Raw genomic sequence first — 24,173 nt, 5'->3', positions numbered from 1 at the left:
AAGTATATGTGACTGCATTGTTTTTGTGAGTAAAAAAGTATGAAAATAACCTCTGATAATTTTTATTCAATGATGAATAATTTTTTGAAGCAAGCAACTGCTCCTGTTATTTATTCAATTACTTGAAAAAGAGTTGTCACTCATCTTCAAACTGCCAATAGGAGCCTGCAGTCTTTAGATGAAAAATAAAACAAAATGTTGAAAATGTGTGAAAGGAGGACAAATTTATTTGTTATATTTCTGTTAGAATCTCAGTGATTTATTTTCTTTGGTTGTCACAACTTTTTGCTCTGTGTATTTTCTTTGCGGTTCAGTATCTTTTTATTGTTATTGTACGTATCCATTCTCCCCATTATGTTGTGTGTATAACTGTGCATTAAATAAATATCCAAGTTCATCACATTCGATATATTATTTGTTATCTCATAAATAAGTAGTTCCAACACAAAATAATAAAATAAAGGCAATTATGCTACTGAATGAAATAAAATTTATTTAAAATACAGCTTGTTTGGTCTGACTTTAGACACCATGGTTTTACACTGGGAATTGTAGAGTGCCAGTTGTATGTATGAATGTAATTTCAAAGTATTTTATGTAATATACAGTCATAAAAACATTTAGACAAATACACAATTTTAAAGTTGTTATGAGATAAAAATGGAGCCAATAAAAAAGTAAACAGAACTAAAACAGTCCAATTATTACTCAGTTTAAAAATTACATGCCATCTGAACAATGTAGTAAAGGTTTTAAAAATCTGGTGTACAGCAGACACAAATGACCGAAATGTGATTAATTTGTTAGTTTTTGCAAATATTTCTGCATCCAGCAGGAAAGACAATGGTATAAAATCACTATCTTTACAGTGAGTGTGAACCTTTTCACGACAAAGGAAATATCAAATATTAAATGTTAGTAATACCCAAAATCGTAAATTAAGGATAAATTTCTCTCTTATACTGGGTTACTTTTCATCCTCTTGAACAGAACTGTTCTCTCCAATTCTTTGTCGGATGAAACTTCTGTTTGTTTCACATTTTGTTCATGTTTGTGTCTGTTGCGTATCTTTAGGGAATGCTAGTATTTATGGGAGATACTTTTCTTTATCAAAACAATGTGAACAACCTTTCTAATCTAACATTCATCTACCTCAGTATCATACCAGCCAGGCATTTGGTACCTGCCTGTTAATATGATTCTCTAGTACAAGGAAAGCACTACACATTATATCTTAAAAATAATATAAAATAAAATAAATTTCCATTTGCAACAAAAATACATAGCAAGAACAACATATGATTATTATTTTTTAAATTGCAAAAATTGTCTTAATACCGAGTGTTCCTTTGGTTTTGTTGATACAGGTACAACAAGTGAGCTTTATTGTTGTTGATCAGTCTTTGGATCCAAATTCTGAAGGTGGAACTACCATCAGCTGCCAAAAAGAAACATCATATAAGTCTCTTAATTCTCTACAGAGGTGAGTGTAAACAAATTAACAAAATTATCACAAAATGGTGTTTTTGTATGGCAGACACAAAATGTTAAGACTGAATAAAGAAAATCTGGAAAAATGAACATCCCTCTTCATCCTGCTAGGCACAAGAAATACAAAAATTCAAAAGGCCAGTAATTATGAGCTAATTTTTATCTGTGAGTCTGCTGGACATCACTTCATCTTCAAGGTAAGTGGCAGTTTGTCCACTAAAATCATCATTTATTTTCTGTCTAGTTCTTCCAATTACAGTAATACACCAACAGTTATGAAAAGAAGGATGCACATGATTTTTTGATAGATTTTATACTACATGTTCAGAACACTAAACTATACTCATGATTACAGAACTGCACACAATATCTGACAGTGACATATTAGTATAGTGAGAAGATCCTATATGCTAAACTTAGTCTCCCCACATCATGGCATTGTATTACAGATTGTCTTGGTACATTCTTCAGTAATTTCCATCAACATAGTTTGTGAATGTTTCCACAAAGCATCAGCACTAGTTGCTGGACGACAGTGGCCTAAAAAGTTGTTCCTGGCAAACTACGTCTGAGGTATGATATTCAATAGGTGACACATGAGGCAAACTAGCAGTCTAGGAAAGGCAATGGGACCATCATACTTTGAAAAATATTTATGCTTTCCTCACTACACACTGGCTGGATGTTACCCTGTTGGAATATGGCATATGAAGTTGATGAAGTAGAGGAAGTAACTTGGGCAATAAAATTACCGAAATGAGCTAACTACTCTTTAGGTTGCTCTCGATATGTAGGAACTGAGATGACATATAGTAGTCAGTGACACCCAAAATTGTCATATCTGACATGTATCACCCTACACAACAATGCAGGCCTGCAGGTTGTGGTCACCAATGTAGTATCCAATGCTTATGCAACCTTCATTGTAGGACATTATAAAGGGGGCTTATCTACAAACAGTACCTTTTTTAATTCAGTTAGGCAATGATGTTTTCCCACAGTAGTCTTCTGTACAACTTAAGCTGACAAAAGCATGCATGAGATGTTCAGCCACAAGCTCCAGCCTTGAGACAACAGTCGATAATACCATAAATCCATTGTGGACAAGATGATAAAGTCAAGATATAACAATACCAAAACACATTTTAAGGAGACTGGTCATTTTGTCTCAATCAAATCCATTCACTTGTAGAAATCATGCTTCTTACTTCAGAAAGGTATACTGGCACTTCTGCTTCACTACCTGGATTTAGTGAAACACTGATGTCTAGCCACATAAGAGAAGGATCTACATGTATAGCATATGTCTGTTGCATAATCAATTATTTCTGATATACAGTTCTATGCATTCTCCAAGTCTGGATTTATTTGGAGCACTCTTTCTGGCTGCTGTAATTTTTTTTATCCCTGGCAGTTATTATTTATCAATACTGCCCCATCTAGCACTGTTGCCAAATCTAGGAAAAATTATACGCTTAATAGTTTTGATTGGTTGGTAGCCATCATGCAAGGCAAATTTAAATACTATTAAAATTATATGTAGGTTTTTTTATAATCTAAAAAGTTAATGACATTTCCATTACAGATTATTCTTGAAGATTTAATAAACCCTCATGTTTTTCATTGATTGAAATAATTGTTTATACAGTAACTAGTTTCAAATCTCTGTATGTCAGTTACCAGTTAATGTATGGTATCCGGGAGCCATATCCCTTGAAAATTCAGCTGTACCAAAACACATTCAGCCTGTCAAGCAGTGACTCTTATCTTCTTATTATTTATGTTTTATGTTCAGTGAAATAATAAAACACATCAATAAGTGTGTTGCTCCCTTTTCAGTTGTTGACATAAAACAATGATATCGAAACATAAAACTGTAATGTGGACTTTGAGCTTACACCACACATAACGTTGTTACAGAAATATGATTTACAAAAGCTTGTGATGATGGAGCAGAGTCAAGAACCAACCAAATGTTGATTGGCTGCAGTTTCATCCAGAATTATCTTTAATGTAATCACACCTATAGTATTTAAACACATCCATAATGGTCAAGATAAACTGAATGTTCATGCAGGCTTAGACAACATATAGTGTTTTTCATTGTTTCTGTATATCTTACTGGGTTATGCATCAATCTACGCTGAATATGGGGGATAAGGAATGAAGAATTTGTTATTAATTGTTATACAGTCAGGATAGTTTTCAGCAAGCAGTGGAGTACTAGAGGATGATCAGTAGTTACAATGCAAATGGCATATTTTCTGAATATTCAATTTCATTGTGAACCATATGGTAAAATCTTCACTGTTATAGCAAAATCTGACATTGCACTACAAAAATTGCAATGGGAACTACATTAGTATGCTATATGAGAAAGAACTAGTATTTATTTAATTGGATAGATGATAAAATCTACTCACCAAGCAGCGGCAGAGTACACACATAAAAGACGGTTGTAAATGGCAAGCTTTCAGAGCCAGAAGGGTTGAAGAGGAAGGAAAAAAGGTGAAGGAAAAGGACTGTAGACTTCTAGGAAAAGGGGTAGATTTTGTGAAAGTCATCCAGAACCATGGGTTGGGGAGACTTACCATGCAGGATGAGAAGGAAAGACAGTTTGCTGGGGGTCTGCATTGGATGAGATTTGAAAACCTGAGAGCTTAACACTAGAACGGCGGAGTTTCTGACATTCCTAAAATGGCGGAAAGGGGTCATTTTGACCCCACATAAAATATTTTCATATTTGACTTAAACAAGTACTTAATCTATCTTAATCTATATTTTATTTCTAGTAATCACAACAATTCTTTACAATTACAAATAATAATTACTAATTTATTTGAACAACAATAATCATACAAATTTATTGTTGCTACTGCTAACAAGTTTCTTAACTATAGATTTTAATTTATTAACTATTCATACAACCTTCTAGACACATTTAGTATATTCAGTTCATTTTACTCTCACACGTGTTTTACAAACAGCTCTGTGTTACTTTTCACTCAAATGATGCACTTAGCACATGTGATTTCCATTTTATCTGCACACTTTCCACACATGGCTTTGTGACACTTTACACAGTTTTTGCTGGTCTTGTTGCCTTTGCAGAGGCTGATTTGGCACTTCCTCTGCTTTTTAAGTGATTTCACTCCCATATCCTCTTCCTTTGCCTGATGTTCTTGCTCTTTCGTTCCCTTGAGTTCATTTGCCAGTTGAAGTATGAATTTCTTCCTTTCCATTTTCTTGTTTGTTACTATGTTATAGATGACCCATGCATTTATTGCCACCATGTCCAGTATGTTGTAGAAGACATGCATTGGCCATCTCCTACATGCAACCTTCGTAGTATGTTTACAGGTAATTTGATCAACCACGTCCACCCCACACTTTGTTGCACTGTAGAACGTTATGGTTTCATGTTTTTTCTTTCCTTCCTTGCTTACTGCTATTTCAGCATGCAGCATACTCAGAAGAATGATATTTTTATTCTTCTTCCCTTGCTACACAGCCAAGGTGCAGTCTGTGTTGCCACTATTGTGCGGTACTGTGGTGGAGTGGACTTCAGCATTTTGCTTCCCTACTTCATCGGGGATTTCACGGTGTTCATTGCACCAACTAATCAAGTTTTCTTTTCTTTGAGTTTTTTAGCAAGTTGATGAGATGTAAAGAAGCTGTCTATGGTCACATTTCTTCCTTGATTTACAAATGGTTCCATGAGACGCAGAATGATGTATTCTCCAAGTGGTTGTTTCTTTCTATGTGTGTCCTCTTTGCTGAGGTATGGGAAAGCATTACATACATAATTCATCGTTACATCAACAGTCAACCAGAATTTGAGATCATATTTGTCTGGTTTGCTGGACATGAATTGAGTAAACCTGCATCTTGCATTGCTTGGTAACAGTTGCTCATCAATGGTTATATTTTCTCCAAGGTGGTAAGTGCAAATACTGTTTTCAATGAACTTTCCCCAAATTTCTGATACAAGAGCAAATTTTTTGGCTGCCAGGTGTTCAGCATGGTTTGATTTTTCATCAGAATGAAGAAATCTGAGAAGCTCCTGAAATCTGTCCTTGATGAAAGCAGGCCCCCAAGAGTGTGACCAGAGATCATCCACAGACATACCTTTAGTGCACAATACACCCCAAACATACATTATGGCTATCAGCTTCTCCAGTTCCTCAAGTGACACAGTCCAGTTGTTGTTTTTTCATACTTTTTGAGTATTTGTTTCTATGCATTTCTTCACGAGACGTAGCACTGCTTCATCATAAATAAGACGGAAGGCACTGATGACAGAGCTGTCTACTCGTTGGCAAGCATAAGCCATGGGACCTCCTCTCTCCTTCAGAAAATTCACAGCTGATTGCCTTACAGAAGATGAATAATTTCCAATCTCCCACATGGTTTCATCCCTTGCAATCATCATTGTAAACACTTCCAACTGTACCTGCTGTGGTGAAAGAGGTGATGATTTGACAAATATCAGCAACGGAATCCTCTTCCACTAACCGTCCCTCATTCACAGTGTCTTCATCTGAACTTGTGTCAGGTACATAATCATCATCTTCATCAGTGACATCAATTTCCAATGCAACTTTGGTATTCTCTAAGAGATGTAACACTTCTTCATCAGAAAGTCCATGCTAGCAATATGTGTTCGAAAATGTGTTTCACAGACAGAAACTGCCCAAGTGACACAACATAAGCTGTGGTGGACTAGAATGTGCACGAGCCAACTTGCAACAATGAGGAGCAACTGCTCTGCATTATTTCTCACTGTTGCGATTGTATCGTTGGATAATTTACTTATATTCAGAAGAAAAATTACAGTGGGGTCAAATTGACACCTTCCGCCATTGCAGGTATACTGAATAAAATGGCGATGAAAATTAAAATATATTGTAAATACTAAAATATCTTCAGAAAGAGGAGAAAAAATTAGAAAAAGTCATATAATTTCATTAAAGAAGTAAATAAACTGGATAGGACAATGAACAAAAAATGTATGACAGGGGTCATTTTTACTCCTTCCCCTGTTCTAGTGTTAAAGGTGGAAGACAGGGTAATATGCAGACAGAGATTACGGTTTAAACATCATGAATAAGTTAATAAGAGTAAAAAGTGCATTGTATGCAACAGAGATGGGAAGGGGATGGTGAAAAATAGACAGGAAAGACAATGAAAGATGTAGAAAACTAAAACGGAGTGAAGCAAAGAGTAGTTACGGTGAGGAAATGCTGAGACAGAAGAAATCAACCTAAATTTAGATCAGGGGGGTTGCGAGAACCTAGGACTTGTTGTGAGGTAAGTTCCCACCTGTGGAGTTTTGAGAAACTCATGTCTGGGGGAAAAATCCAGATGGCGCTTGTGGTGAAATAAGTGCTGAGGTCACAAATGTCATGTTGTAGAGCGTGCTCTGCAACAGGATATCACGAGCTGCCAGTATACACCCCCTGCCTATGCCCATTCATCCTAATTGATAATTTGGTGGTAGTCATGCCGATGTAGAATGCCAGACAGTGTCTCCATAATAGCTAATATATGACACGTGTTGTTTCACATGTGTTGTTAAGCTACTAGCACTGCTATCTATGCAGGATACCGACGAAGCAGTTACCCTTGTCAGTTCTACAAAATTTAGAATAAAACCATGTGTGGACATGAGCTCCTTCATCTTACAGGCAAATTTGTCATTTTTTCTCACATATATATTAAAATCAGATCAAACAACTTTTTTTTTTACATACCTTTTCAGTTTTGGGTAGGTGGAGTAAATTTTCAAGTTTGACCAGAAAATTGCAGGAGATTGAGTAACAGGGGTATGATATATGCTGAATATAAGCATGTTATAGTCCTTAAGTTCTATGCAGCAACTCTCAAATGTGCATTCTTCAATTAAATTATTGAAATTTTGCTTAATTTGGTATTTTACTGATGAATGAACCAGAATATATGAACCACCATACCCACTGTCTCTACAGAAGCTAGCTGCTACTTCATAATCTGGAAGTTTGTTCAATAAATTTATATTTTCATCTCTAAGTCAATGTTCACTTAAGCAAATAACCTTTACAGATCATTTTCAGGACAGCATCCCTACAGTAACAGTGTAACAAATTCCTCCAGTAGCAACAATTTGTTTGATCAAAAAACATTAATTATATATGAAAACCAGCACTTGCAGACATATATGAACTCCTACTGCCATGGATTATTGATTCATTAATGAAATAAACATAACCCTTAGCAAAAATGTGCAGCTTTAGAGGAAAAAGTCTCTGAAGTAATTCCACAATCACATGATCAGGACAGCAAAACCTCTTTTGAAATGAGACCCACTAATGCAGTAAACTGTAAAAAAAATAGACTTGGGTTTCTGATTTATGGTACATATTACTTTCTAGAGCCAATGTAAGATACAGTGAAGTATACGTTGTGTGTGGCACTGAACACAGTGAATGGACAAGAATAATACAAGTTACAGAACAGGCTAAGCACTCATTTATAATTGCTTAAATAATGCTGTTTCTTTGGTAGGGCACCAGGGGGCCAACCCAGGTGGCCTTTATAAGCATCCCTGTGGAATGTATGGATGACCGATCTCTGCCTGAATTTGAATGCTTCATGAGTGACATCACTCCTCCCTTCTAGGGATGGGAGAACCTCATACATATATACAGACATAAAACACTAGGCATGGAAAAACACATGGCAAATAAAAATTGAAGGGTACAGAAAAAATTCAGCACATGAAAAAAAATGCAGGGTACCGAAAAAATGATGGGTACGAAAAAAAGCACTGGTACCAAATTAAAAAGAGCTGGTACTGTGAAAAAAAAGCACTGATCTCACAAGGCACAGAGATTACTAGTCACAGAAAACACCAATGATGGCACTGACGCCCATTTCATTGCTCCACGATGGCGGCTGCTGCAGCATGCAGTGGGCAGGCATGGTCGTGTAGGGGTAGAAGTGATGAGGAGGCAGTGTGGCATGCTGTCCCCCCTCTTTTGAGACATTGCGGTTATGTAAACACTGTTTGGCCATCAACATCGGCATGCTTACTGCCAAATTATCAATTAGGATGAATGGGCATAGGCAGAGGGTGTTTACTGGCAACTCACAATATCCTGTTGCAGAGGATGCTGAACAACATGACATTCGTGTCCTCGGCACCTGTTTTACCACACGCGCCATCTGGATTCTTCCCCCAGACACTAGTTTTGAGAAACTCCGTAGTTGGGAACTAGCCCTACAACAAGTCCTTGGTTCTTGCCACCCACCTGGCCTTAATTTACATTAATTTCTTCCATCTCAGCAGTTCTTCACTGTAACTAATCTTTACTTCACTACATTTTAGTTTTCTGCATCTTTCATTGTCTTTCCTGTCTATTTTTCACCACCCCTTCCCACCTCTGTTACATACAATGCACTTAGCTTTTCACTCTTTTTAACTCATTCATGATGTTTAAGCAGTAATCTCTGTCTGCATATTACCCTGTCTTTCACCTTCAAGCTCTCAGGTTTTCACATCTCTTCTGATCCAGTGCCCAACAATCAATCTTTCCTTCTTATGGTATAGTAAGTCTCCCCTGACCCATGGTTCTGGCTAACTGTCCTGAAATCTATCCTTTTTCCTAGACCTCTACAGTCCTTTTCCTTCACCCTTCTTCCTTCCCCTTCAACCCTTCTGCCTGAAGAAGGAGCCACTGGCTCCGAAAGCTTGCCAATTACAACCAGCTTTTATGTGTGTACTCTGCCGCCACTTGGTCAGTGGATTTTTTTTATCTACCCAATTAAATAATTTTGTCAATAATTGTTTTTGTCATTTAGAACTAGTATTTAAGCATACAAGACTAACGCTGCTTACCATCATACTATTTACAGGTGCGGAACGAGTATATACTTGTTTTGGGACTACAGGATATATACACCATTTTATTACGAATCAAGTCAGAGTACTGAAACTGAAACAAACTGTTATATAAGGTCAGTACTCCATAAAACCCAAAACCATAATGGCAGACCACACAGGAAAATGACTCCAAGTCAATGGGAAAAAGTGTTCAAAGTACCGAAATGTATCCAAATTAGCAGCAAGGATACTGTGAAGTTCACACAAATCCTCTACAAAAGGATAACAACACACACATATATGCATTCAGCAGAAACAAAAGAAATGATGTCCCAGACACACAATGCAGTCCAACACTTCCAGCAACAGACAGTAGCAGCAGTAGGTACAAAGATTAAATGTGTCTCAGGGTACAGCAGTAGTCAGTGACAGAGCAACAACAGTATTAAAAAAACAGTACCTGCTTGTACGTAATAACAACAAGAAGTTGTTTTGGGTACAAACTGCAATTTACAGTGAATATACGATCACTGAAACTGGAATAGCCCATGAAAGTAATAAGGATTTGCAGCAAAAAGAGGATATGGGTACTAATTTTAAGAATGTAGCATAAGATTACATTCTCACTAGATACTTCCTTTTCAGAACCACAAATAATACAGTACTAATCACATATAAAATATAATAATATTACTTACTGTAAACATGATAAAGAACATTTCAAATCCAGCAGATATCAGCTATTAATGCTAAATGATCAGATGGAAAAACTACACTTGGTATTGCTTCATGTTCCTTGACTTCTTCTTCATGAGGTAAAGGCACAATCTACAAACAAAGAGGACTACATAACACATTTTGTATTCAGCTCTGATGAAACTAGCTGTACATGTAAGACTGGTTTAAAATAAAACATAATGACTTTTGTAAGGGAAAATACATGAACAGTGAAGGGTAGGATCAGTCTGATGAGCAAGGCCAGCTAAAAAAGAAGAAAAAATTGTAATATTTTACACAACATTTGTAATTTATACTTTTAATTTAATACAATTTAAAAAATAGCATTTAAGAGAAAACAGCAACAAAATGAGAGAGAATACATATGAATGATATCATAATATGCAACATTTTGTAAAGAAACAATATGGTCAAAACCAAAACTCTTGATCAACTGTGCCAAAAAAAGGGTTACAAGAATTTGGAACTCATGGTTTGATGACAAAAGAATAAAGCCAACTTTCTAATTAAATTGCCTGCTTTTGCTGAAGAAGGCCCAGAGGACCATCAACCTCCAGAAAGCCAACCAAAGGTCATAACATTGGTATAAGAGATGAAATTCTTGATAAAACTGAGCAAAATTCCTTGAAATGGAGACAGGATATATGAAAATGTCAAGAAGTTTAAGTACCTTTTTGGGGAACATTAAAAGAAATGGATTATAATAAGCTGCTCTTGGAGAATGAATCTCAAGATGAAATCAAACAATGAAAAGTCCAGGATGGAATAACAACAATATGGAAAGGATAGATTGTTACTCACCACATAGGGGGAGGTACTGAGTTGCAGACAGGCACAATGCAAAAGAATCCTAGAAATATTTTAGCTTCTTGACAAAGTCCTTCTTCAGAAGTACAAAATTCTTACACTTTCACACGAGAATAACTCACACACATGTCCTTTTGAAGAAGGGCTTCGTCCTAAAATGTTTATAATAAATAAATAAATAAATCACTCTGCCTGTTTGTGATTCAGCGCCTCTTCTGTGTGGTGAGTAGCAGTCTATCCTTTCTACATTGTTAAATATTATGTAAAGGATAGACTGCTGCTCACCATATAGTGGAGATGTTGAGTCACACAAAAAAGAGACGTTAAACAAGTAAGCTTTTCGGCAAAAAGCCTTCTCCTGAAAAAGGCAGAATACACACACACAAACGCGCGCGCTCGCGCGCGCACACACACACACACACACACACACACACACACACACACACACACACACACACACACACATATGACCACTACCTCTGACTGTCATGGCCAGACTGTGAGCAACTGCACATGATGGGAAAAGCAATCTGGGTGGTGGGGATAAGGAGGAGGCTAGGGCAGTGAGGGGGAGTAATAGCAGGAAAGAGTACAGTACTGTTTGTGGTTGCATACGGCAGGGATGAGGTAGGTTAGGGCCAGGAGGGTTACAAGAACATAGGATATATCGCAGGGAGGGTTCCCACCTTTGCAATTCAGAAAATCTGGTATTGTCAAGAAGAAACCAGATGGCACAGGCTGTGAAGCAGTCACCAAAATGAAGAATGTTGTGTTGGGCAGTGTGCTCAGCAACTGGGCAGTCCTGCTGCTTCATGGTCTTAGATGTCTGGGACAGGTCTTGCATATTACAGGGATATAAGCCATGAGGCGAGGGGTTAGGAGTAGGCGTTGGGCAGGATTGGACGAGGAAATTGTGTAGGTTCAGTGGGCAGTCGAATACCACTGTGGGAGGGGTGGGAAAGATAGAGGACAGGACATTCCTATTTCAGGGCACGATGAGAGGTAGTCAGAAACCTAGCAGGGAATGTGATTCAGTTGCTCCGATACTGGGTCATGAGGGAAATGTTCCTCTGTGGCTGGACAGCTAACTTTGGGAAGTTGTGTGTCACTGGAGAGATAAGGTATGGGAGATCTGTTCCTGTATAAGGTTGGGAGGGTAATTATGGTTTGGAAGGCCTCAGTGAGACCCTTGGTTATTTTTAGAGGGACTGCTTGTAACTACAAATGCAATGGCCATGGGTGGCTAGGTTGTACGGAATGGATTTCTTGGTATGTAATAGGTGGCTGCTGTTGAAGTTGGGGTATTGCTGGTGGTTCTTAAAAATGAAAAATATATGTATATATACAGGGATTGACAAAAAAAATCCACAGTAAGAAGCACATGATCTGGAATGCTCAAATAAGACACTGCAACACTAGGGTCAAAACAAGAGTGCTGCTTCTATGTCCGTGAATGCCTTTTCATGAACTGTTGTTTGAAAATACTACACCTAGAGGAAAATAACTGTAAGGAAAATCATTGCAAGTGCAGTCAGTAATGAAGATAGATGAAAACTTTGAAAAAGATAAGTCTTGAAGAATGTGAAGAGAATTTTGCTGGAGTTCATGGGGACAAAGAGGCAGATATTTCTCCACCACCAACACAGAATGAACAAAAAACCAGTTATTCAACTTCTTTCAAAAAAGAATGAGATGACTAAAGATTAAAGAAGGTCTAGAAAGATCAAGAAAAATCTACCAACCCTGACTCCCAAATGTTACAAAGATGTTCATTTAGGAACTGAAAACAAAATTTAGAAGGATTTCAAGCTAAATAATGTAATAAGCTGGGACACAAGAATAAAGGAAGCAGGCCAACAAACTCATAAAGGAGTACTGGAGACAGAGAAATCTCCAGTAAATGTAGTTTCAACAATGGTCCAAACAGTGAGAGAAAAATAAATTTGTGGGAAAGTTGGTGTTCTCATAAAATTAAGACTAAAAGAAACATGTAAGAAAATTTTTTATTTAAGCTACCTGACTCATTCACACACTATGTTCCATAAATCTCAACATGAGGAAGAAGGTTACAAAGAAAAGACAGGTCACCTAGATTCCAGGATGAGAGGGACCTGGGGAAGGAACTATTAATTCTTAAAGCTTGGATTATGTCTCTAGATAGGATTGTGTCTGTACTTTTGTGTGTGTCAACTGGCAGAACTAGCATTTTTCCTGAATGTAGGTACTGATCAGAGATTATGTTCTATAATTGTAAAATATAGACACTGGAGTAATGAAATTCACATGTCAGGTTCCAAATATTCTGATAAATTATGGAAGGAGCAGCTAATGAGGAACTCATTTTCTTTTTGAATATCTGGGGATTATCAAATTTCTGCCTGAAGTCTGCTGGTAACCTGTTAAAGCTTTTGGCATTATAATAGAAAATTCCATTTTCACCTCTAGATGGGAATGCATTGCCTCTATGGAAACTATTTTTACTTCTAGTGTTTGGATTGTGAACTGCATTATTAATCCTAAATTCACTCATATTATTAATCTCAAACACTATATGGGAGTGTAGATACTGGCATGTATGTGTAATAATCTTTAGATCTCTGAAGATACTTCAGCAAGGTGTTCTGTCATCAATTTTTACTTTTTTGTCGTTTCCTGTATTGCCCCAGATTATTGCAAAATCATGAGTGAAAGTACACAAAATGTGCTAGCAATCCCATCTGCAGATTGAAACAATGAGAGAGATTTCTAAGTCCAAATCAGGCAGAACCAAACTTTTGCTTAAATTACCCACATGCTAATGTCATCTCTGTTTGTTATTGTGGTAAACCAGCAGTTACCACACCCTTTCGCCATGCACCAGACTGCAGATCTGTATGCTGTGCCAGGTGCCTGAGAAACTCAGCACACTGCGTAAGTTATTTATATGCTGAACTAAGGCTCAGTAGCTGCAAATGTGGGGACCAACACCAGGGGCTCCACCATCAGCCTCCACTGCATCTACAATACCAGCTACAACTACCTATATGTAGGACAATGTTAGCCTCACAGGATCAGTCCAAGCCATGCTGTTAACTGTTAGCTATGTGCAGCTTTCGAGATCTGGACACTTTGTCATGCTACAGACTTTGTATTACCTCCGTGTGTAGTTCCATGTTACTGTACATTGTGCCATTGTGTGTGGTACTCAGTAAACCAATTCAAAATCCAATGTTCATTTGTGTTTTGTGCCACAATAGTTATCAATCTGAATGTCTAAGAACTTCACATGTTTAGTCTCATCCAGTATGTGCCTACTGATCTCTACTTATAATACCTAAAAGTAATTCTCTTGTGCGATTACATTGTAAGTGTCTTTGTAAGATTAAGGGTTAAGTTGTTGACCATAAGCCAGTTGTAAGCCCATTCTAGTATTCTCCTTCCTGTGTCTGGTAGAGATGTGTTAGGCCATCTATCAGTATATTATTACCAGTAAACATCACAGATTTTGAAGAATCCTCCAATGTCCCAGGTGAATCATTTATGAAAGCCAAGAACAGGAGCAGGCCAAGGACTGAACATTATGGAATACCATATTTGTTTTCCCAGATCAAATTTGCTACATAATTTTTAAAGATATGACTCCATCCAAGCAAGGGGAATGCCCTTAACAGCATACCATTTGAGTTCCCTAACATAAGTTTATGATCTACACAATCAAAGGCTTTAGAGAGATAGCACAGTAATTTTTTTGTTTAGTTTTACCAGAACCGAGTTCACAAAATCCTATATTACTTTCTTATTACAGGATGCTTTATGGAAGACATATGGAGCTGCTGTTTAAATATTATTAATGGAAAGATATTTCAATATTCTGTTGTAAGCTAACTTCCCCCCAACCCCCATCCCCTCATTTAAAAAAAAAAAAAGGGGGGGGGGGAGCAGATGGGTTTATAATTAGAGATTTCTTGCTTGTCTCCATTTGCATAAATGGGCATTACTTTTGCATGCATCTGTATTTCATGAAACTGATTACAACTAGGTATCTCAATGGAAGCACTATTAACTCGGCACAAGAATGTAGTACTTTGGTGAAAATGTTATCACAGCCAAAGGAGTTACTGCTTTTCAGTGACATAATGAATTTTGTGATCTCTCTAATGCATGATTTGGCAAAAATTACATTTGGTGACGGAATAGAAAATTAATTCCTTCTTCTGGAATGATCTAACAAAAATTACTTTATGAGTTTTACTGTACAATTATAATTAAAGTCATGAGAACAACAAGATATTTGCACTTAAAAATTTTGCAACTAGATAGAAGTTAGGAACATAGCAGAAGAGGCAGAAAAGGTTAGGACTCTCTTAATAACTTCTTTCGGATGGCAAAATATAATTTATGTTCAGAAAGCTCCAAAATACACAACCTGTAAGTTCTAAGGATACTACTAAACCACCACTTCACTGTCAGCATTCTCAGAAATTTTTGAGGTTATATATACAAGATGTATGAGTAAAGTAATGAGAACGATTTTTTGTCTACCAGAGTCTTTATTTTTTTCAAACAACAACACAGTCTCCTTCATAACAGTTCCCTTCAGCAACTATACACCAGCAGAGTCATTGTTCCCAGTCACTGTAGAAGCATTGAATGGCTTCAACTTGTAGGGCCTTTTAACATGTCAGTCACATTCTTTTGAATGTTCTCCAGAGTGCCAAAATGATGTCCTTTTAAGACATTTTTCAATTTCAAGAAAAGAAAAAAGTCACAAGGACTTCTATCAAGTGAATAGGGGGGCTGCAGAACAACAGGAATGCCTTTTGAGATCAAAAATTCCATGAGGGAAGTGCCTGTGTGACATTGGACGTTATCACAATGCTGCATACACTTGTCTGCAAAGTCCGGCCTCACTCGATTCACTCTTTTTCCTGAGCCTTTCAAGGACATCTTTGTAAAACACTTTGGTGACATTTTGTCCTGGAAGAACAAATTCTTTATTTAGCAAGCACATGTTTGATGTTTTCATTGGTTTTTGAAGTTGAAGGTCTCTCAGAGCGAGGTTCATCTTCAACGTGTTTTTGGCCTTCCAAAAATGATTTGTGCCAGTGACAAACTTATGCTCTTGATAAGAAATGTTCCTCAAAGGTCTGTTTCAACTTTTCAAAGATATGTTCATGGATTCCCCAAGCTTAACATTAAACTTGATGGCACCATATTACTGGAAGTTCTGTTGTTCCATTTCCCTAGTGCATAACAAAAAACATAACTTCAACTTCACTAATGGTGCTCTCAAAAGTCACCTGATAGCTGAACATCTGGAGGAGATGAACATATGGGTCTACATAAGTAGAACAACACAGTGTTGCCAGATTGCTTGCAGTGTTCTCAGTCTCATTACTTTTCTCACACATCTTGTTGGAGAGTATATACACATGTAGCATTGCATACAATATTAATAGTTTTCTATTATGACATATTTAGCAAAGGTTGAATCTGTATTTTGTAGTCTCCAGCTTTTCTCATATTCAAACAATGTAACTGCAACAGTTCTGCAGGACAGATATATACAATTTACCATCGAATTTACAGATGATCCTGTACATGCCATTATGTGACAAAGATTTGAATGTATCTTTACAGCTGAATAATATCCTAGTTAAGTTATTGCTACTCTAAAATGCAAGTGACAGTTTAGAGTAGAAAAAAACTGTTTTATTTATTTATTTTTTTTTCAAAATTATTAACAGAGTAGCGTTCTTTTTTACTACTGACTGATTCTTGCTGATCAGCATATAGAAAGGGTACAATTCTAAATAGCGTACATTTCATGTTGCTTTATTCTCTCTCTTTGTTTCATGTTACTTGATGAAAATCAGTTGCCATCTAACAATGGTCTAAGAAGCCAAAATTTTCATTATGTTCTGTAAGGTAACCAGAGAAGATTCAATAAATGTAACCAGATAACAGTGGACAAAAGGAGCGAAGTGTAAGTAATGTTTTGGCACCTTTGGATGCTGAAAGAACTGGATTTGACTGGGGGAGCCTGTTTATCACTGGGAATGTGATACAGAACATAAAAACTGAACATTGCTCTGGCTATGTAGGCACATGAGATGTATCAGTTTTTTGCTATAATTATTCACAAGTGCACAAACCAAATACTATGCACTATTTGAGCACTGAGCTAATGGTAGACTCATCTTTACATGCAATAATCATTAGGAGGGACAGATTTGGGTCAATTTACTTTATACTCCATTTGAGTAACAATGACAATTATGTACACAGGGGGCAACCAAACCACAATCTTTTGGCCAAAATTTAGCCTTTTTATGATAATGAAGAACACGAGCAGTTTTTCTTCTGATGAGAATGTGACATCTGATGAAAGTTTGTGTTCTTTTAGGGGAGAATTTGATTTAGAGTATATATCAAGAACAAGCCAAACAGGTATGGTAAAAAGTTTTTCATTCTTAGTGATTCTGCAATAGGCAATGTTTTGAACTGTGAACTAGTACAGGGGGGAAAAGGCTGACAATCCAGAAGTCATTCATTTGTGCAATATTTATCTACATAAGGGTCATACCCCCCCATGAACCATGGACCTTGCCGTTGGTGGGGAGGCTTGCGTGCCTCAGCGATACAGATGGCCGTACCGTAGGTGCAACCACAATGGAGGGGTATCTGTTGAGAGGCCTGACAAACACGTGGTTCCTGAAGAGGGGCAGCAGCCTTTTCAGTAGTTGCAGGGGCAACAGTCTGGATGATTGACTGATCTGGCCTTGTAACATTAACCAAAACAGCCTTGCTGTGCTGGTACTGCGAACGGCTGAAAGCAAGGGGAAACTACAACCGTAATTTTACCCAAGGACATGCAGCTTTACTGTATGATTAAATGATGATGGCGTCCTCTTGGGTAAAATATTCCGGAGGTAAAATAGTCCCCCATTCGGATCTCCGGGCGGGGACTACTCAAGAGGACGTCGTTATCAGGAGGAAGAAAATTGATATTCTACGGATCGGAGCGTTGAATGTCAGATCCCTTAATCATGCAGGTAGGTTAGAAAATTTAAACAGGGAAATGGATAAGTTAAAGTTAGATATAGTGGGAATTAGTCAAGTTCGGTGGCAGGAGGAACAAGACTTTTGGTCAGGTGATTACAGGGTTATAAATACAAAATCAAATAAGGGTAATGCAGGAGTAGGTTTAATAATGAATAAAAAAATAGGAGTGCGGGTTAGCTACTACAAACAGCATAGTGAACACATTATTGTGGCCAAGATAGACACAAAGCCCATGCCTACTACAGTAGTACAAGTTTATATGCCAACTAGCTCTGCAGATGATGAAGAAATTGATGAAATGTATGACAAGATAAAAGAAATTATTCAGGTAGTGAAGGGAGACGAAAATTTAATAGTCATGGGTGACTGGAATTCGACAGTAGGAAAAGGGAGAGAAGGAAACATAGTAGGTGAATATGGATTGGGGGGAAGAAATGAAAGAGGAAGCCGCCTTGTAGAATTTTGCACAGAGCATAACTTAATCATAGCTAACACTTGGTTCAAGAATTATGAAAGAAGGTTGTATACCTGGAAGAATCCTGGAGATACTAAAAGGTATCAGATAGATTACATAATGGTAAGACAGAGATTTAGGAACCAGGTTTTAAATTGTAAGACATTTCCAGGGGCAGATGTGGATTCTGACCACAATCTATTGGTTATGAACTGCAGATTGAAACTGAAGAAACTGCAAAAAGGCGGGAATTTAAGGAGATGGGACTTGGATAAACTGAAAGAACCAGAGGTTGTAGAGAGTTTCAGGGAGAGCATAAGGGAACAATTGACAGGAATGGGGGAAAGAAATACAGTAGAAGAAGAATGGGTAGCTCTGAGGGATGAAGTAGTGAAGGCAGCAGAGGATCAAGTAGGTAAAAAGACGAGGGCTAATAGAAATCCTTGGGCAACAGAAGAAATATTGAATTTAATTGATGAAAGGAGAAAATATAAAAATGCAGTAAATGAAGCAGGCAAAAAGGAATACAAACGTCTCAAAAATGAGATTGACAGGAAGTGCAAAATGGCTAAGCAGGGATGGCTAGAGTACAAATGTAAGGATGTAGAGGCTTGTCTCACTAGGGGTACGATAGATACTGCCTACAGGAAAATTAAAGAGACCTTTGGAGAGAAGAGAACCACTTGTATGAATATCAAGAGCTCAGATGGCAACCCAGTTCTAAACAAAGAAAGGAAGGCAGAAAGGTGGAAGGAGTATATAGAGGGTTTATACAAGGGCGATGTACTTGAGGACAATATTACGGAAATGGAAGAGGATGTAGATGAAGATGAAATGGGAGATAAGACACTGCGTGAAGAGTTTGACAGAGCACTGAAAGACCTGAGTCGAAACAAGGCCCCGGGAGTAGACAACATTCCATTAGAACTACTGATGACCTTGGGAGAGCCAGTCATGACAAAACTCTACCATCTGGTGAGCAAGATCTATGAGACAGGCGAAATACCCACAGACTTCAAGAAGAATATAATAATTCCAATCCCAAAAAAAGCAGGTGTTGACAGATGTGAAAATTACAGAACTATCAGTTTAATAAGTCACAGCTGCAAAATACTAACGCGAATTCTTTACAGACAAATGGAAAAACTGGTACAAGCGGACCTCGGGGAGGATCAGTTTGGATTCCGTAGAAATGTTGGAACACGTGAGGCAATACTAACCTTACGACTTATCTTAGAAGAAAGATTAAGAAAAGGCAAACCTATGTTTCTAGCTTTTGTAGACTTAGAGAAAGCTTTTGACAACGTTAACTGGAATACTCTCTTTCAAATTCTGAAGGTGGCAGGGATAAAATACAGGGAGCGAAAGGCTATTTACAATTTGTACAGAAACCAGATGGCAGTTATAAGAGTCGAGGGGCATGAAAGGGAAGCAGTGGTTGGGAAAGGAGTGAGACAGGGTTGTAGCCTCTCCCCGATGTTATTCAATCTGTATATTGAGCAAGCAGTAAAGGAAACAAAAGAAAAATTCGGAGTAGGTATTAAAATTCATGGAGAAGAAGTGAAACTTTGAGGTTTGCCAATGACATTGTAATTCTGTCAGAGACAGCAAAGGACTTGGAAGAGAAGTTGAATGGAATGGACAGTGTCTTGAAAGGAGGATATAAGATGAACATCAACAAAAGCAAAACGAGGATAATGGAATGTAGTCAAATTAAATTGGGTGATGCTAAGGGGATTAGATTAGGAAATGAGACACTTAAAGTAGTAAAGGAGTTTTGCTATTTAGGGAGTAAAATAACTGATGATGGTCGAAGTAGAGAGGATATAAAATGTAGATTGGCAATGGCAAGGAAATCGTTTCTGAAGAAGAGAAATTTGTTAACATCGAGTATAGATTTAAGAATCAGGAAGTCGTTTCTGAAAGTATTCGTATGGAGTGTAGCCATGTATGGAAGTGAAACATGGACGATAACCAGTTTGGACAAGAAGAGAATAGAAGCTTTCGAAATGTGGTGCTACAGAAGAATGCTGAAGATAAGGTGGGTAGATCACGTAACTAATGAGGAGGTATTGAATAGGATTGGGGAGAAGAGAAGTTTGTGGCACAACGTGACTAGAAGAAGGGATCGGTTGGTAGGACATGTTTTGAGGCATCATGGGATCACAAATTTAGCATTGGAGGGCAGCGTGGAGGGTAAAAATCGTAGAGGGAGACCAAGAGATCAATACACTAAGCAGATTCAGAAGGATGTAGGTTGCAGTAGGTACTGGGAGATGAAGAAGCTTGCACAGGATAGAGTAGCATGGAGAGCTGCATCAAACCAGTCTCAGGACTGAAGACCAGAACAACAACAAGGGTCATACAATATACATGGACTGGTTATATACTAGCATAAGTTCATTTGAAAGGTTGTTTGATGAGGGCACATGCTCTGTGATAGCACTTCACTGGAAAGCTACTACGGGTGTTTTCGTCCTGCACAAAACACAGCATGACAAGAAGTGTCATCAACACAATCCAAGGCTCATGTGGTAGAAAATCTGAAGCCTGATCTCGTACCGATTATAAAAGAAATAAAGTTGGTGTTGATTATGGAGATCAATTGGTAACCTCCTATTATTTTCAATGACGAACAATGAAATGATGGAAGACAGTATTTCTTATGTGTTTATGATATTTCTAGCCATTTCCCACATTCTCTGCAAGAAATTTAGGCATTTGTTTCACAAACAAACCAACCTATTTATATTTATGAATAACCTGGGAAAACAAATTCAAGAAAGCATATACAGATTTTATTGAAAATGAAAAACAGTGTTCTGCAGCAAACAGGCTAACTGCAAGGCATTTCCCCACTTGTGCCCCATCGATAACAAGCAAGCACTGTTTGTTCTTTGAGAGACGCATTCATTACTTGTAAACAAGTGAGAAAAGAGACCTGATGGTTGTGTGAAGAATGTACAGCAGGGTTGTGACTACCTAACTGTTTCAAGAAATATCATATAAAGGTAATTTTTGCTCAGTCAAAACAGTTACATAAATTCAATGAACTAGTTTTGTACATTTATTTTGTAATAAATTTTTATGTATTGGACTTACAAACTTTTTTCCCGTCCAAATCTCATAATTTTCAAAATCTAATTGTTCTGTAAATATGAGTTAACTCTAAAAGCACCTAAATAAATGTGGAGGTAAAGGATGATGGTATATATTTCAATAAAAAATTTTTGCTTTTCTCCTTCATAGTCTAAGCAGGAGCCATACAAAGAAGTTGGAAAATGCTGTCATTTACTGTCTAGAAAAGTCATCAGAAGATCAAAACCCATTGCAAAATGACAGGCATGATATATGAATGGCGCACAAACTGGCAATTCTCTATCAATAAGGAAAAGTGTGAGGTCATCCACATGAGCACAAAAAGAAATCCATTAAATTTCAATTACACAATAAATCACAAAAATTTAAAGGCTCTCAACTCAATTAAATATCTAGGAATTTCAATTACAAACTACTTGTTATGACCACATAGATAATATTGTGGGGAAGGCAAACCAAAGGCTACATTTTATTGGCAAAACACTTAGAAAATGCAATAGGTCTATTAAAGATACAGCATACAGTACACCTGTTCATCCAGTGCTGCTGTTGTGTATGGTATCTTACCAGACAGGATTGATGGAGGACATTGAGAAAGTTCAATGAAGGGCAGCTCACTTTATATTATCATGAAATGGGAGAGTGTGTCACAGATGTGATAAGTGAGATGGGATGGCAATCATTAAAACAAATGCATTTTTTTGTTATGGCGAAATCTTTTCAAAAAATTTCAATCATCAACTTCCTCCACATATTACTGCCACCAACCTACGTAGTGAGAAATGATCAGCATTCAAAAAATTTCAATCATCAACTTCCTCCACATATTACTGCCACCAACCTACATAGTGAGAAATGATCAGCAGAGTAAAATAAGAGAGATCAGAAATCACACAGAAAAATTTAAGTATTAATTTTTCCTGTGCACCGTTAGAGACTAGAACTGTAGAGAAATAGTCTGAATGTAATTTGATGAACCCTCTGCCAGGCATTTAAGTGTGAACTGCAGAGCAGTCATGTAGATGAAGATGTAGATGCAGAAAAGTGTATGACTTCCACGGGACTGCAGCAGTCACTGTGACCTAACCAGAATGCAATGTTACATCAGCACAAATTACAGAGAATGTAAAAGAAAAATCAAAATTTCAATCATTGCGCAAGTGGATGCACAAGTGAAAAGTTTCATGTCAAAAGGGAAAATGTTGGATCCTGTAAATACAACATTCTTCAGGTTATAGTTAAACATCTGTGATTCTGCCATCAAGTTGCTGAGATTTTATCACCAATACAAGCAAGCATCTCCAAATGCCAACAACATTAACATATGGCATCAGCAGTTTAAAGAAACAAAAGCTTTGTGCAAAAGAATAAGTATCAGCCAGTCAAGTGTATCAGCAAGAAATTTTGAAAGACTTCATCTTTATTTTCGACATAGTCCACTGAAATCAGTGTATAATGCCTGTATAAAGCCATAAATGCAACAAACAATGATCTGGCATGTTCTCAAAATTACCTGAAAATTAAACTGTGTGCATATGGATGAGAATATTAATTGGAAAATTCATATTTTGGATCTTCTGAAGCAACTAGGTTCAGCAGCTTTTGCAACCAGAATAATTGCCAATTTTGAGGATATAGAAATTAGTAAGCTAACATTTTTTGCATACTTTCACTCTCTAATGTCATACAGAATAATATTTTGGGGTAACTCAACACTTAGACAAAAAATATTCACTGCTCAAAAGAAAGTGGTTAGAATAATGTGTGGGGTTCATAGTTGCACATCTTGTAGGCATCTTTTTAAAAAATTGGGAATTCTTACAACAGCCTCACAGTACATTTACTCACTAATGAAATTTGCTCTCAACGACATGGACCAGCTTAAAAACAACAGTGACATTCATGATTATAATACCAGAAAAACGAAAGAGTTACACTATCCTTTACTCAACCTATCTTTGCCACAGAATGGGATAAAATATGCTGTTCTAAAATTTTTTGACAAATTACCAGATAAAATAAAAAGTCTGACAGATAGCAGTAATAGCTTCAAAAATAAATAAATCTATTATATAGTATATGCATGTTGTGCCATTTAAGGGAATGAGGTAAATAATAGAAATGAAGATTCTGTAACTTACCAAACGAAAGCGTTGGTACATTGATAGAAACAATAACAAACACAAGCACACACACAAATTTCAAGCTTTCGCAACTCACGATTGCTTCATCAGGAAAGAGGGAAGGAAAGGGAAAGACAAAAGGATGTGGGTTTTAAGGGAGAGGGTAAGGAAACATTCCAATCCCGGGAGCGGAAAGACTTACCTTGGGGGGAAAAAGGGACAGGTATACACTCGCACACACACACATATCCATCCGCACATAAAAGACACAAGCAGACCTAATACGTCTGTCTATCAACGTACCAACGCTTTCGTTCGGTAAGTTACAGAATCTTTGTTTTTATATATATATAATAGAGGGAAACATTCCACGTGGGAAAAATATATCCAAAAACAAAGATGATGTAACTTACCAAATGAAAGCGTTGGTATATGGATAGGGACACTAACAAACACAAACAAAATTCAAGCTTTCGCAACCCACGGTTGCTTCATCAGGAAAGAGGGAAGGAGAGGGAAAAACAAAAGGATGTGGGTTTTGAGGGAGAGGGTAAGG

At 37.2% G+C, this 24,173-nt stretch overlaps 1 protein-coding gene across 6 annotated transcripts in view; it reads right to left on the bottom strand.

Annotated features, from left to right (window-relative positions):
* Positions 1 to 278: 278 nt before the first annotated feature.
* Positions 279 to 24,173, bottom strand: part of LOC126483954 (2',5'-phosphodiesterase 12-like) — a 171,292-nt gene continuing 147,397 nt past the window's right edge. Inside the window, exons 7-8 of one of the 6 annotated variants that reach the window (XR_007587794.1) lie at positions 10,051 to 10,180; positions 279 to 1,438 (exon numbers count right to left, since the gene is read on the bottom strand). Coding sequence is in view for 5 of the 6 variants with exons in the window: in XM_050107243.1 (XP_049963200.1) it covers positions 10,073 to 10,180 (108 nt within the window). In the remaining variant the exon portion in view is untranslated. The remainder of the gene's footprint in view (positions 1,439 to 10,050; positions 10,181 to 24,173) is intronic. The other 5 variants (XM_050107243.1, XM_050107245.1, XM_050107247.1 and 2 more) reach the window with 5 other exon arrangements.

The sequence above is a fragment of the Schistocerca serialis genome, chromosome 6 (assembly GCF_023864345.2).
Source record: "Schistocerca serialis cubense isolate TAMUIC-IGC-003099 chromosome 6, iqSchSeri2.2, whole genome shotgun sequence".
NCBI lineage: Eukaryota > Metazoa > Arthropoda > Insecta > Orthoptera > Acrididae > Schistocerca > Schistocerca serialis.
The sequence above is the reverse complement of the archived record's forward strand: the minus strand, read 5'-3'. Positions and strand labels throughout refer to the sequence as shown.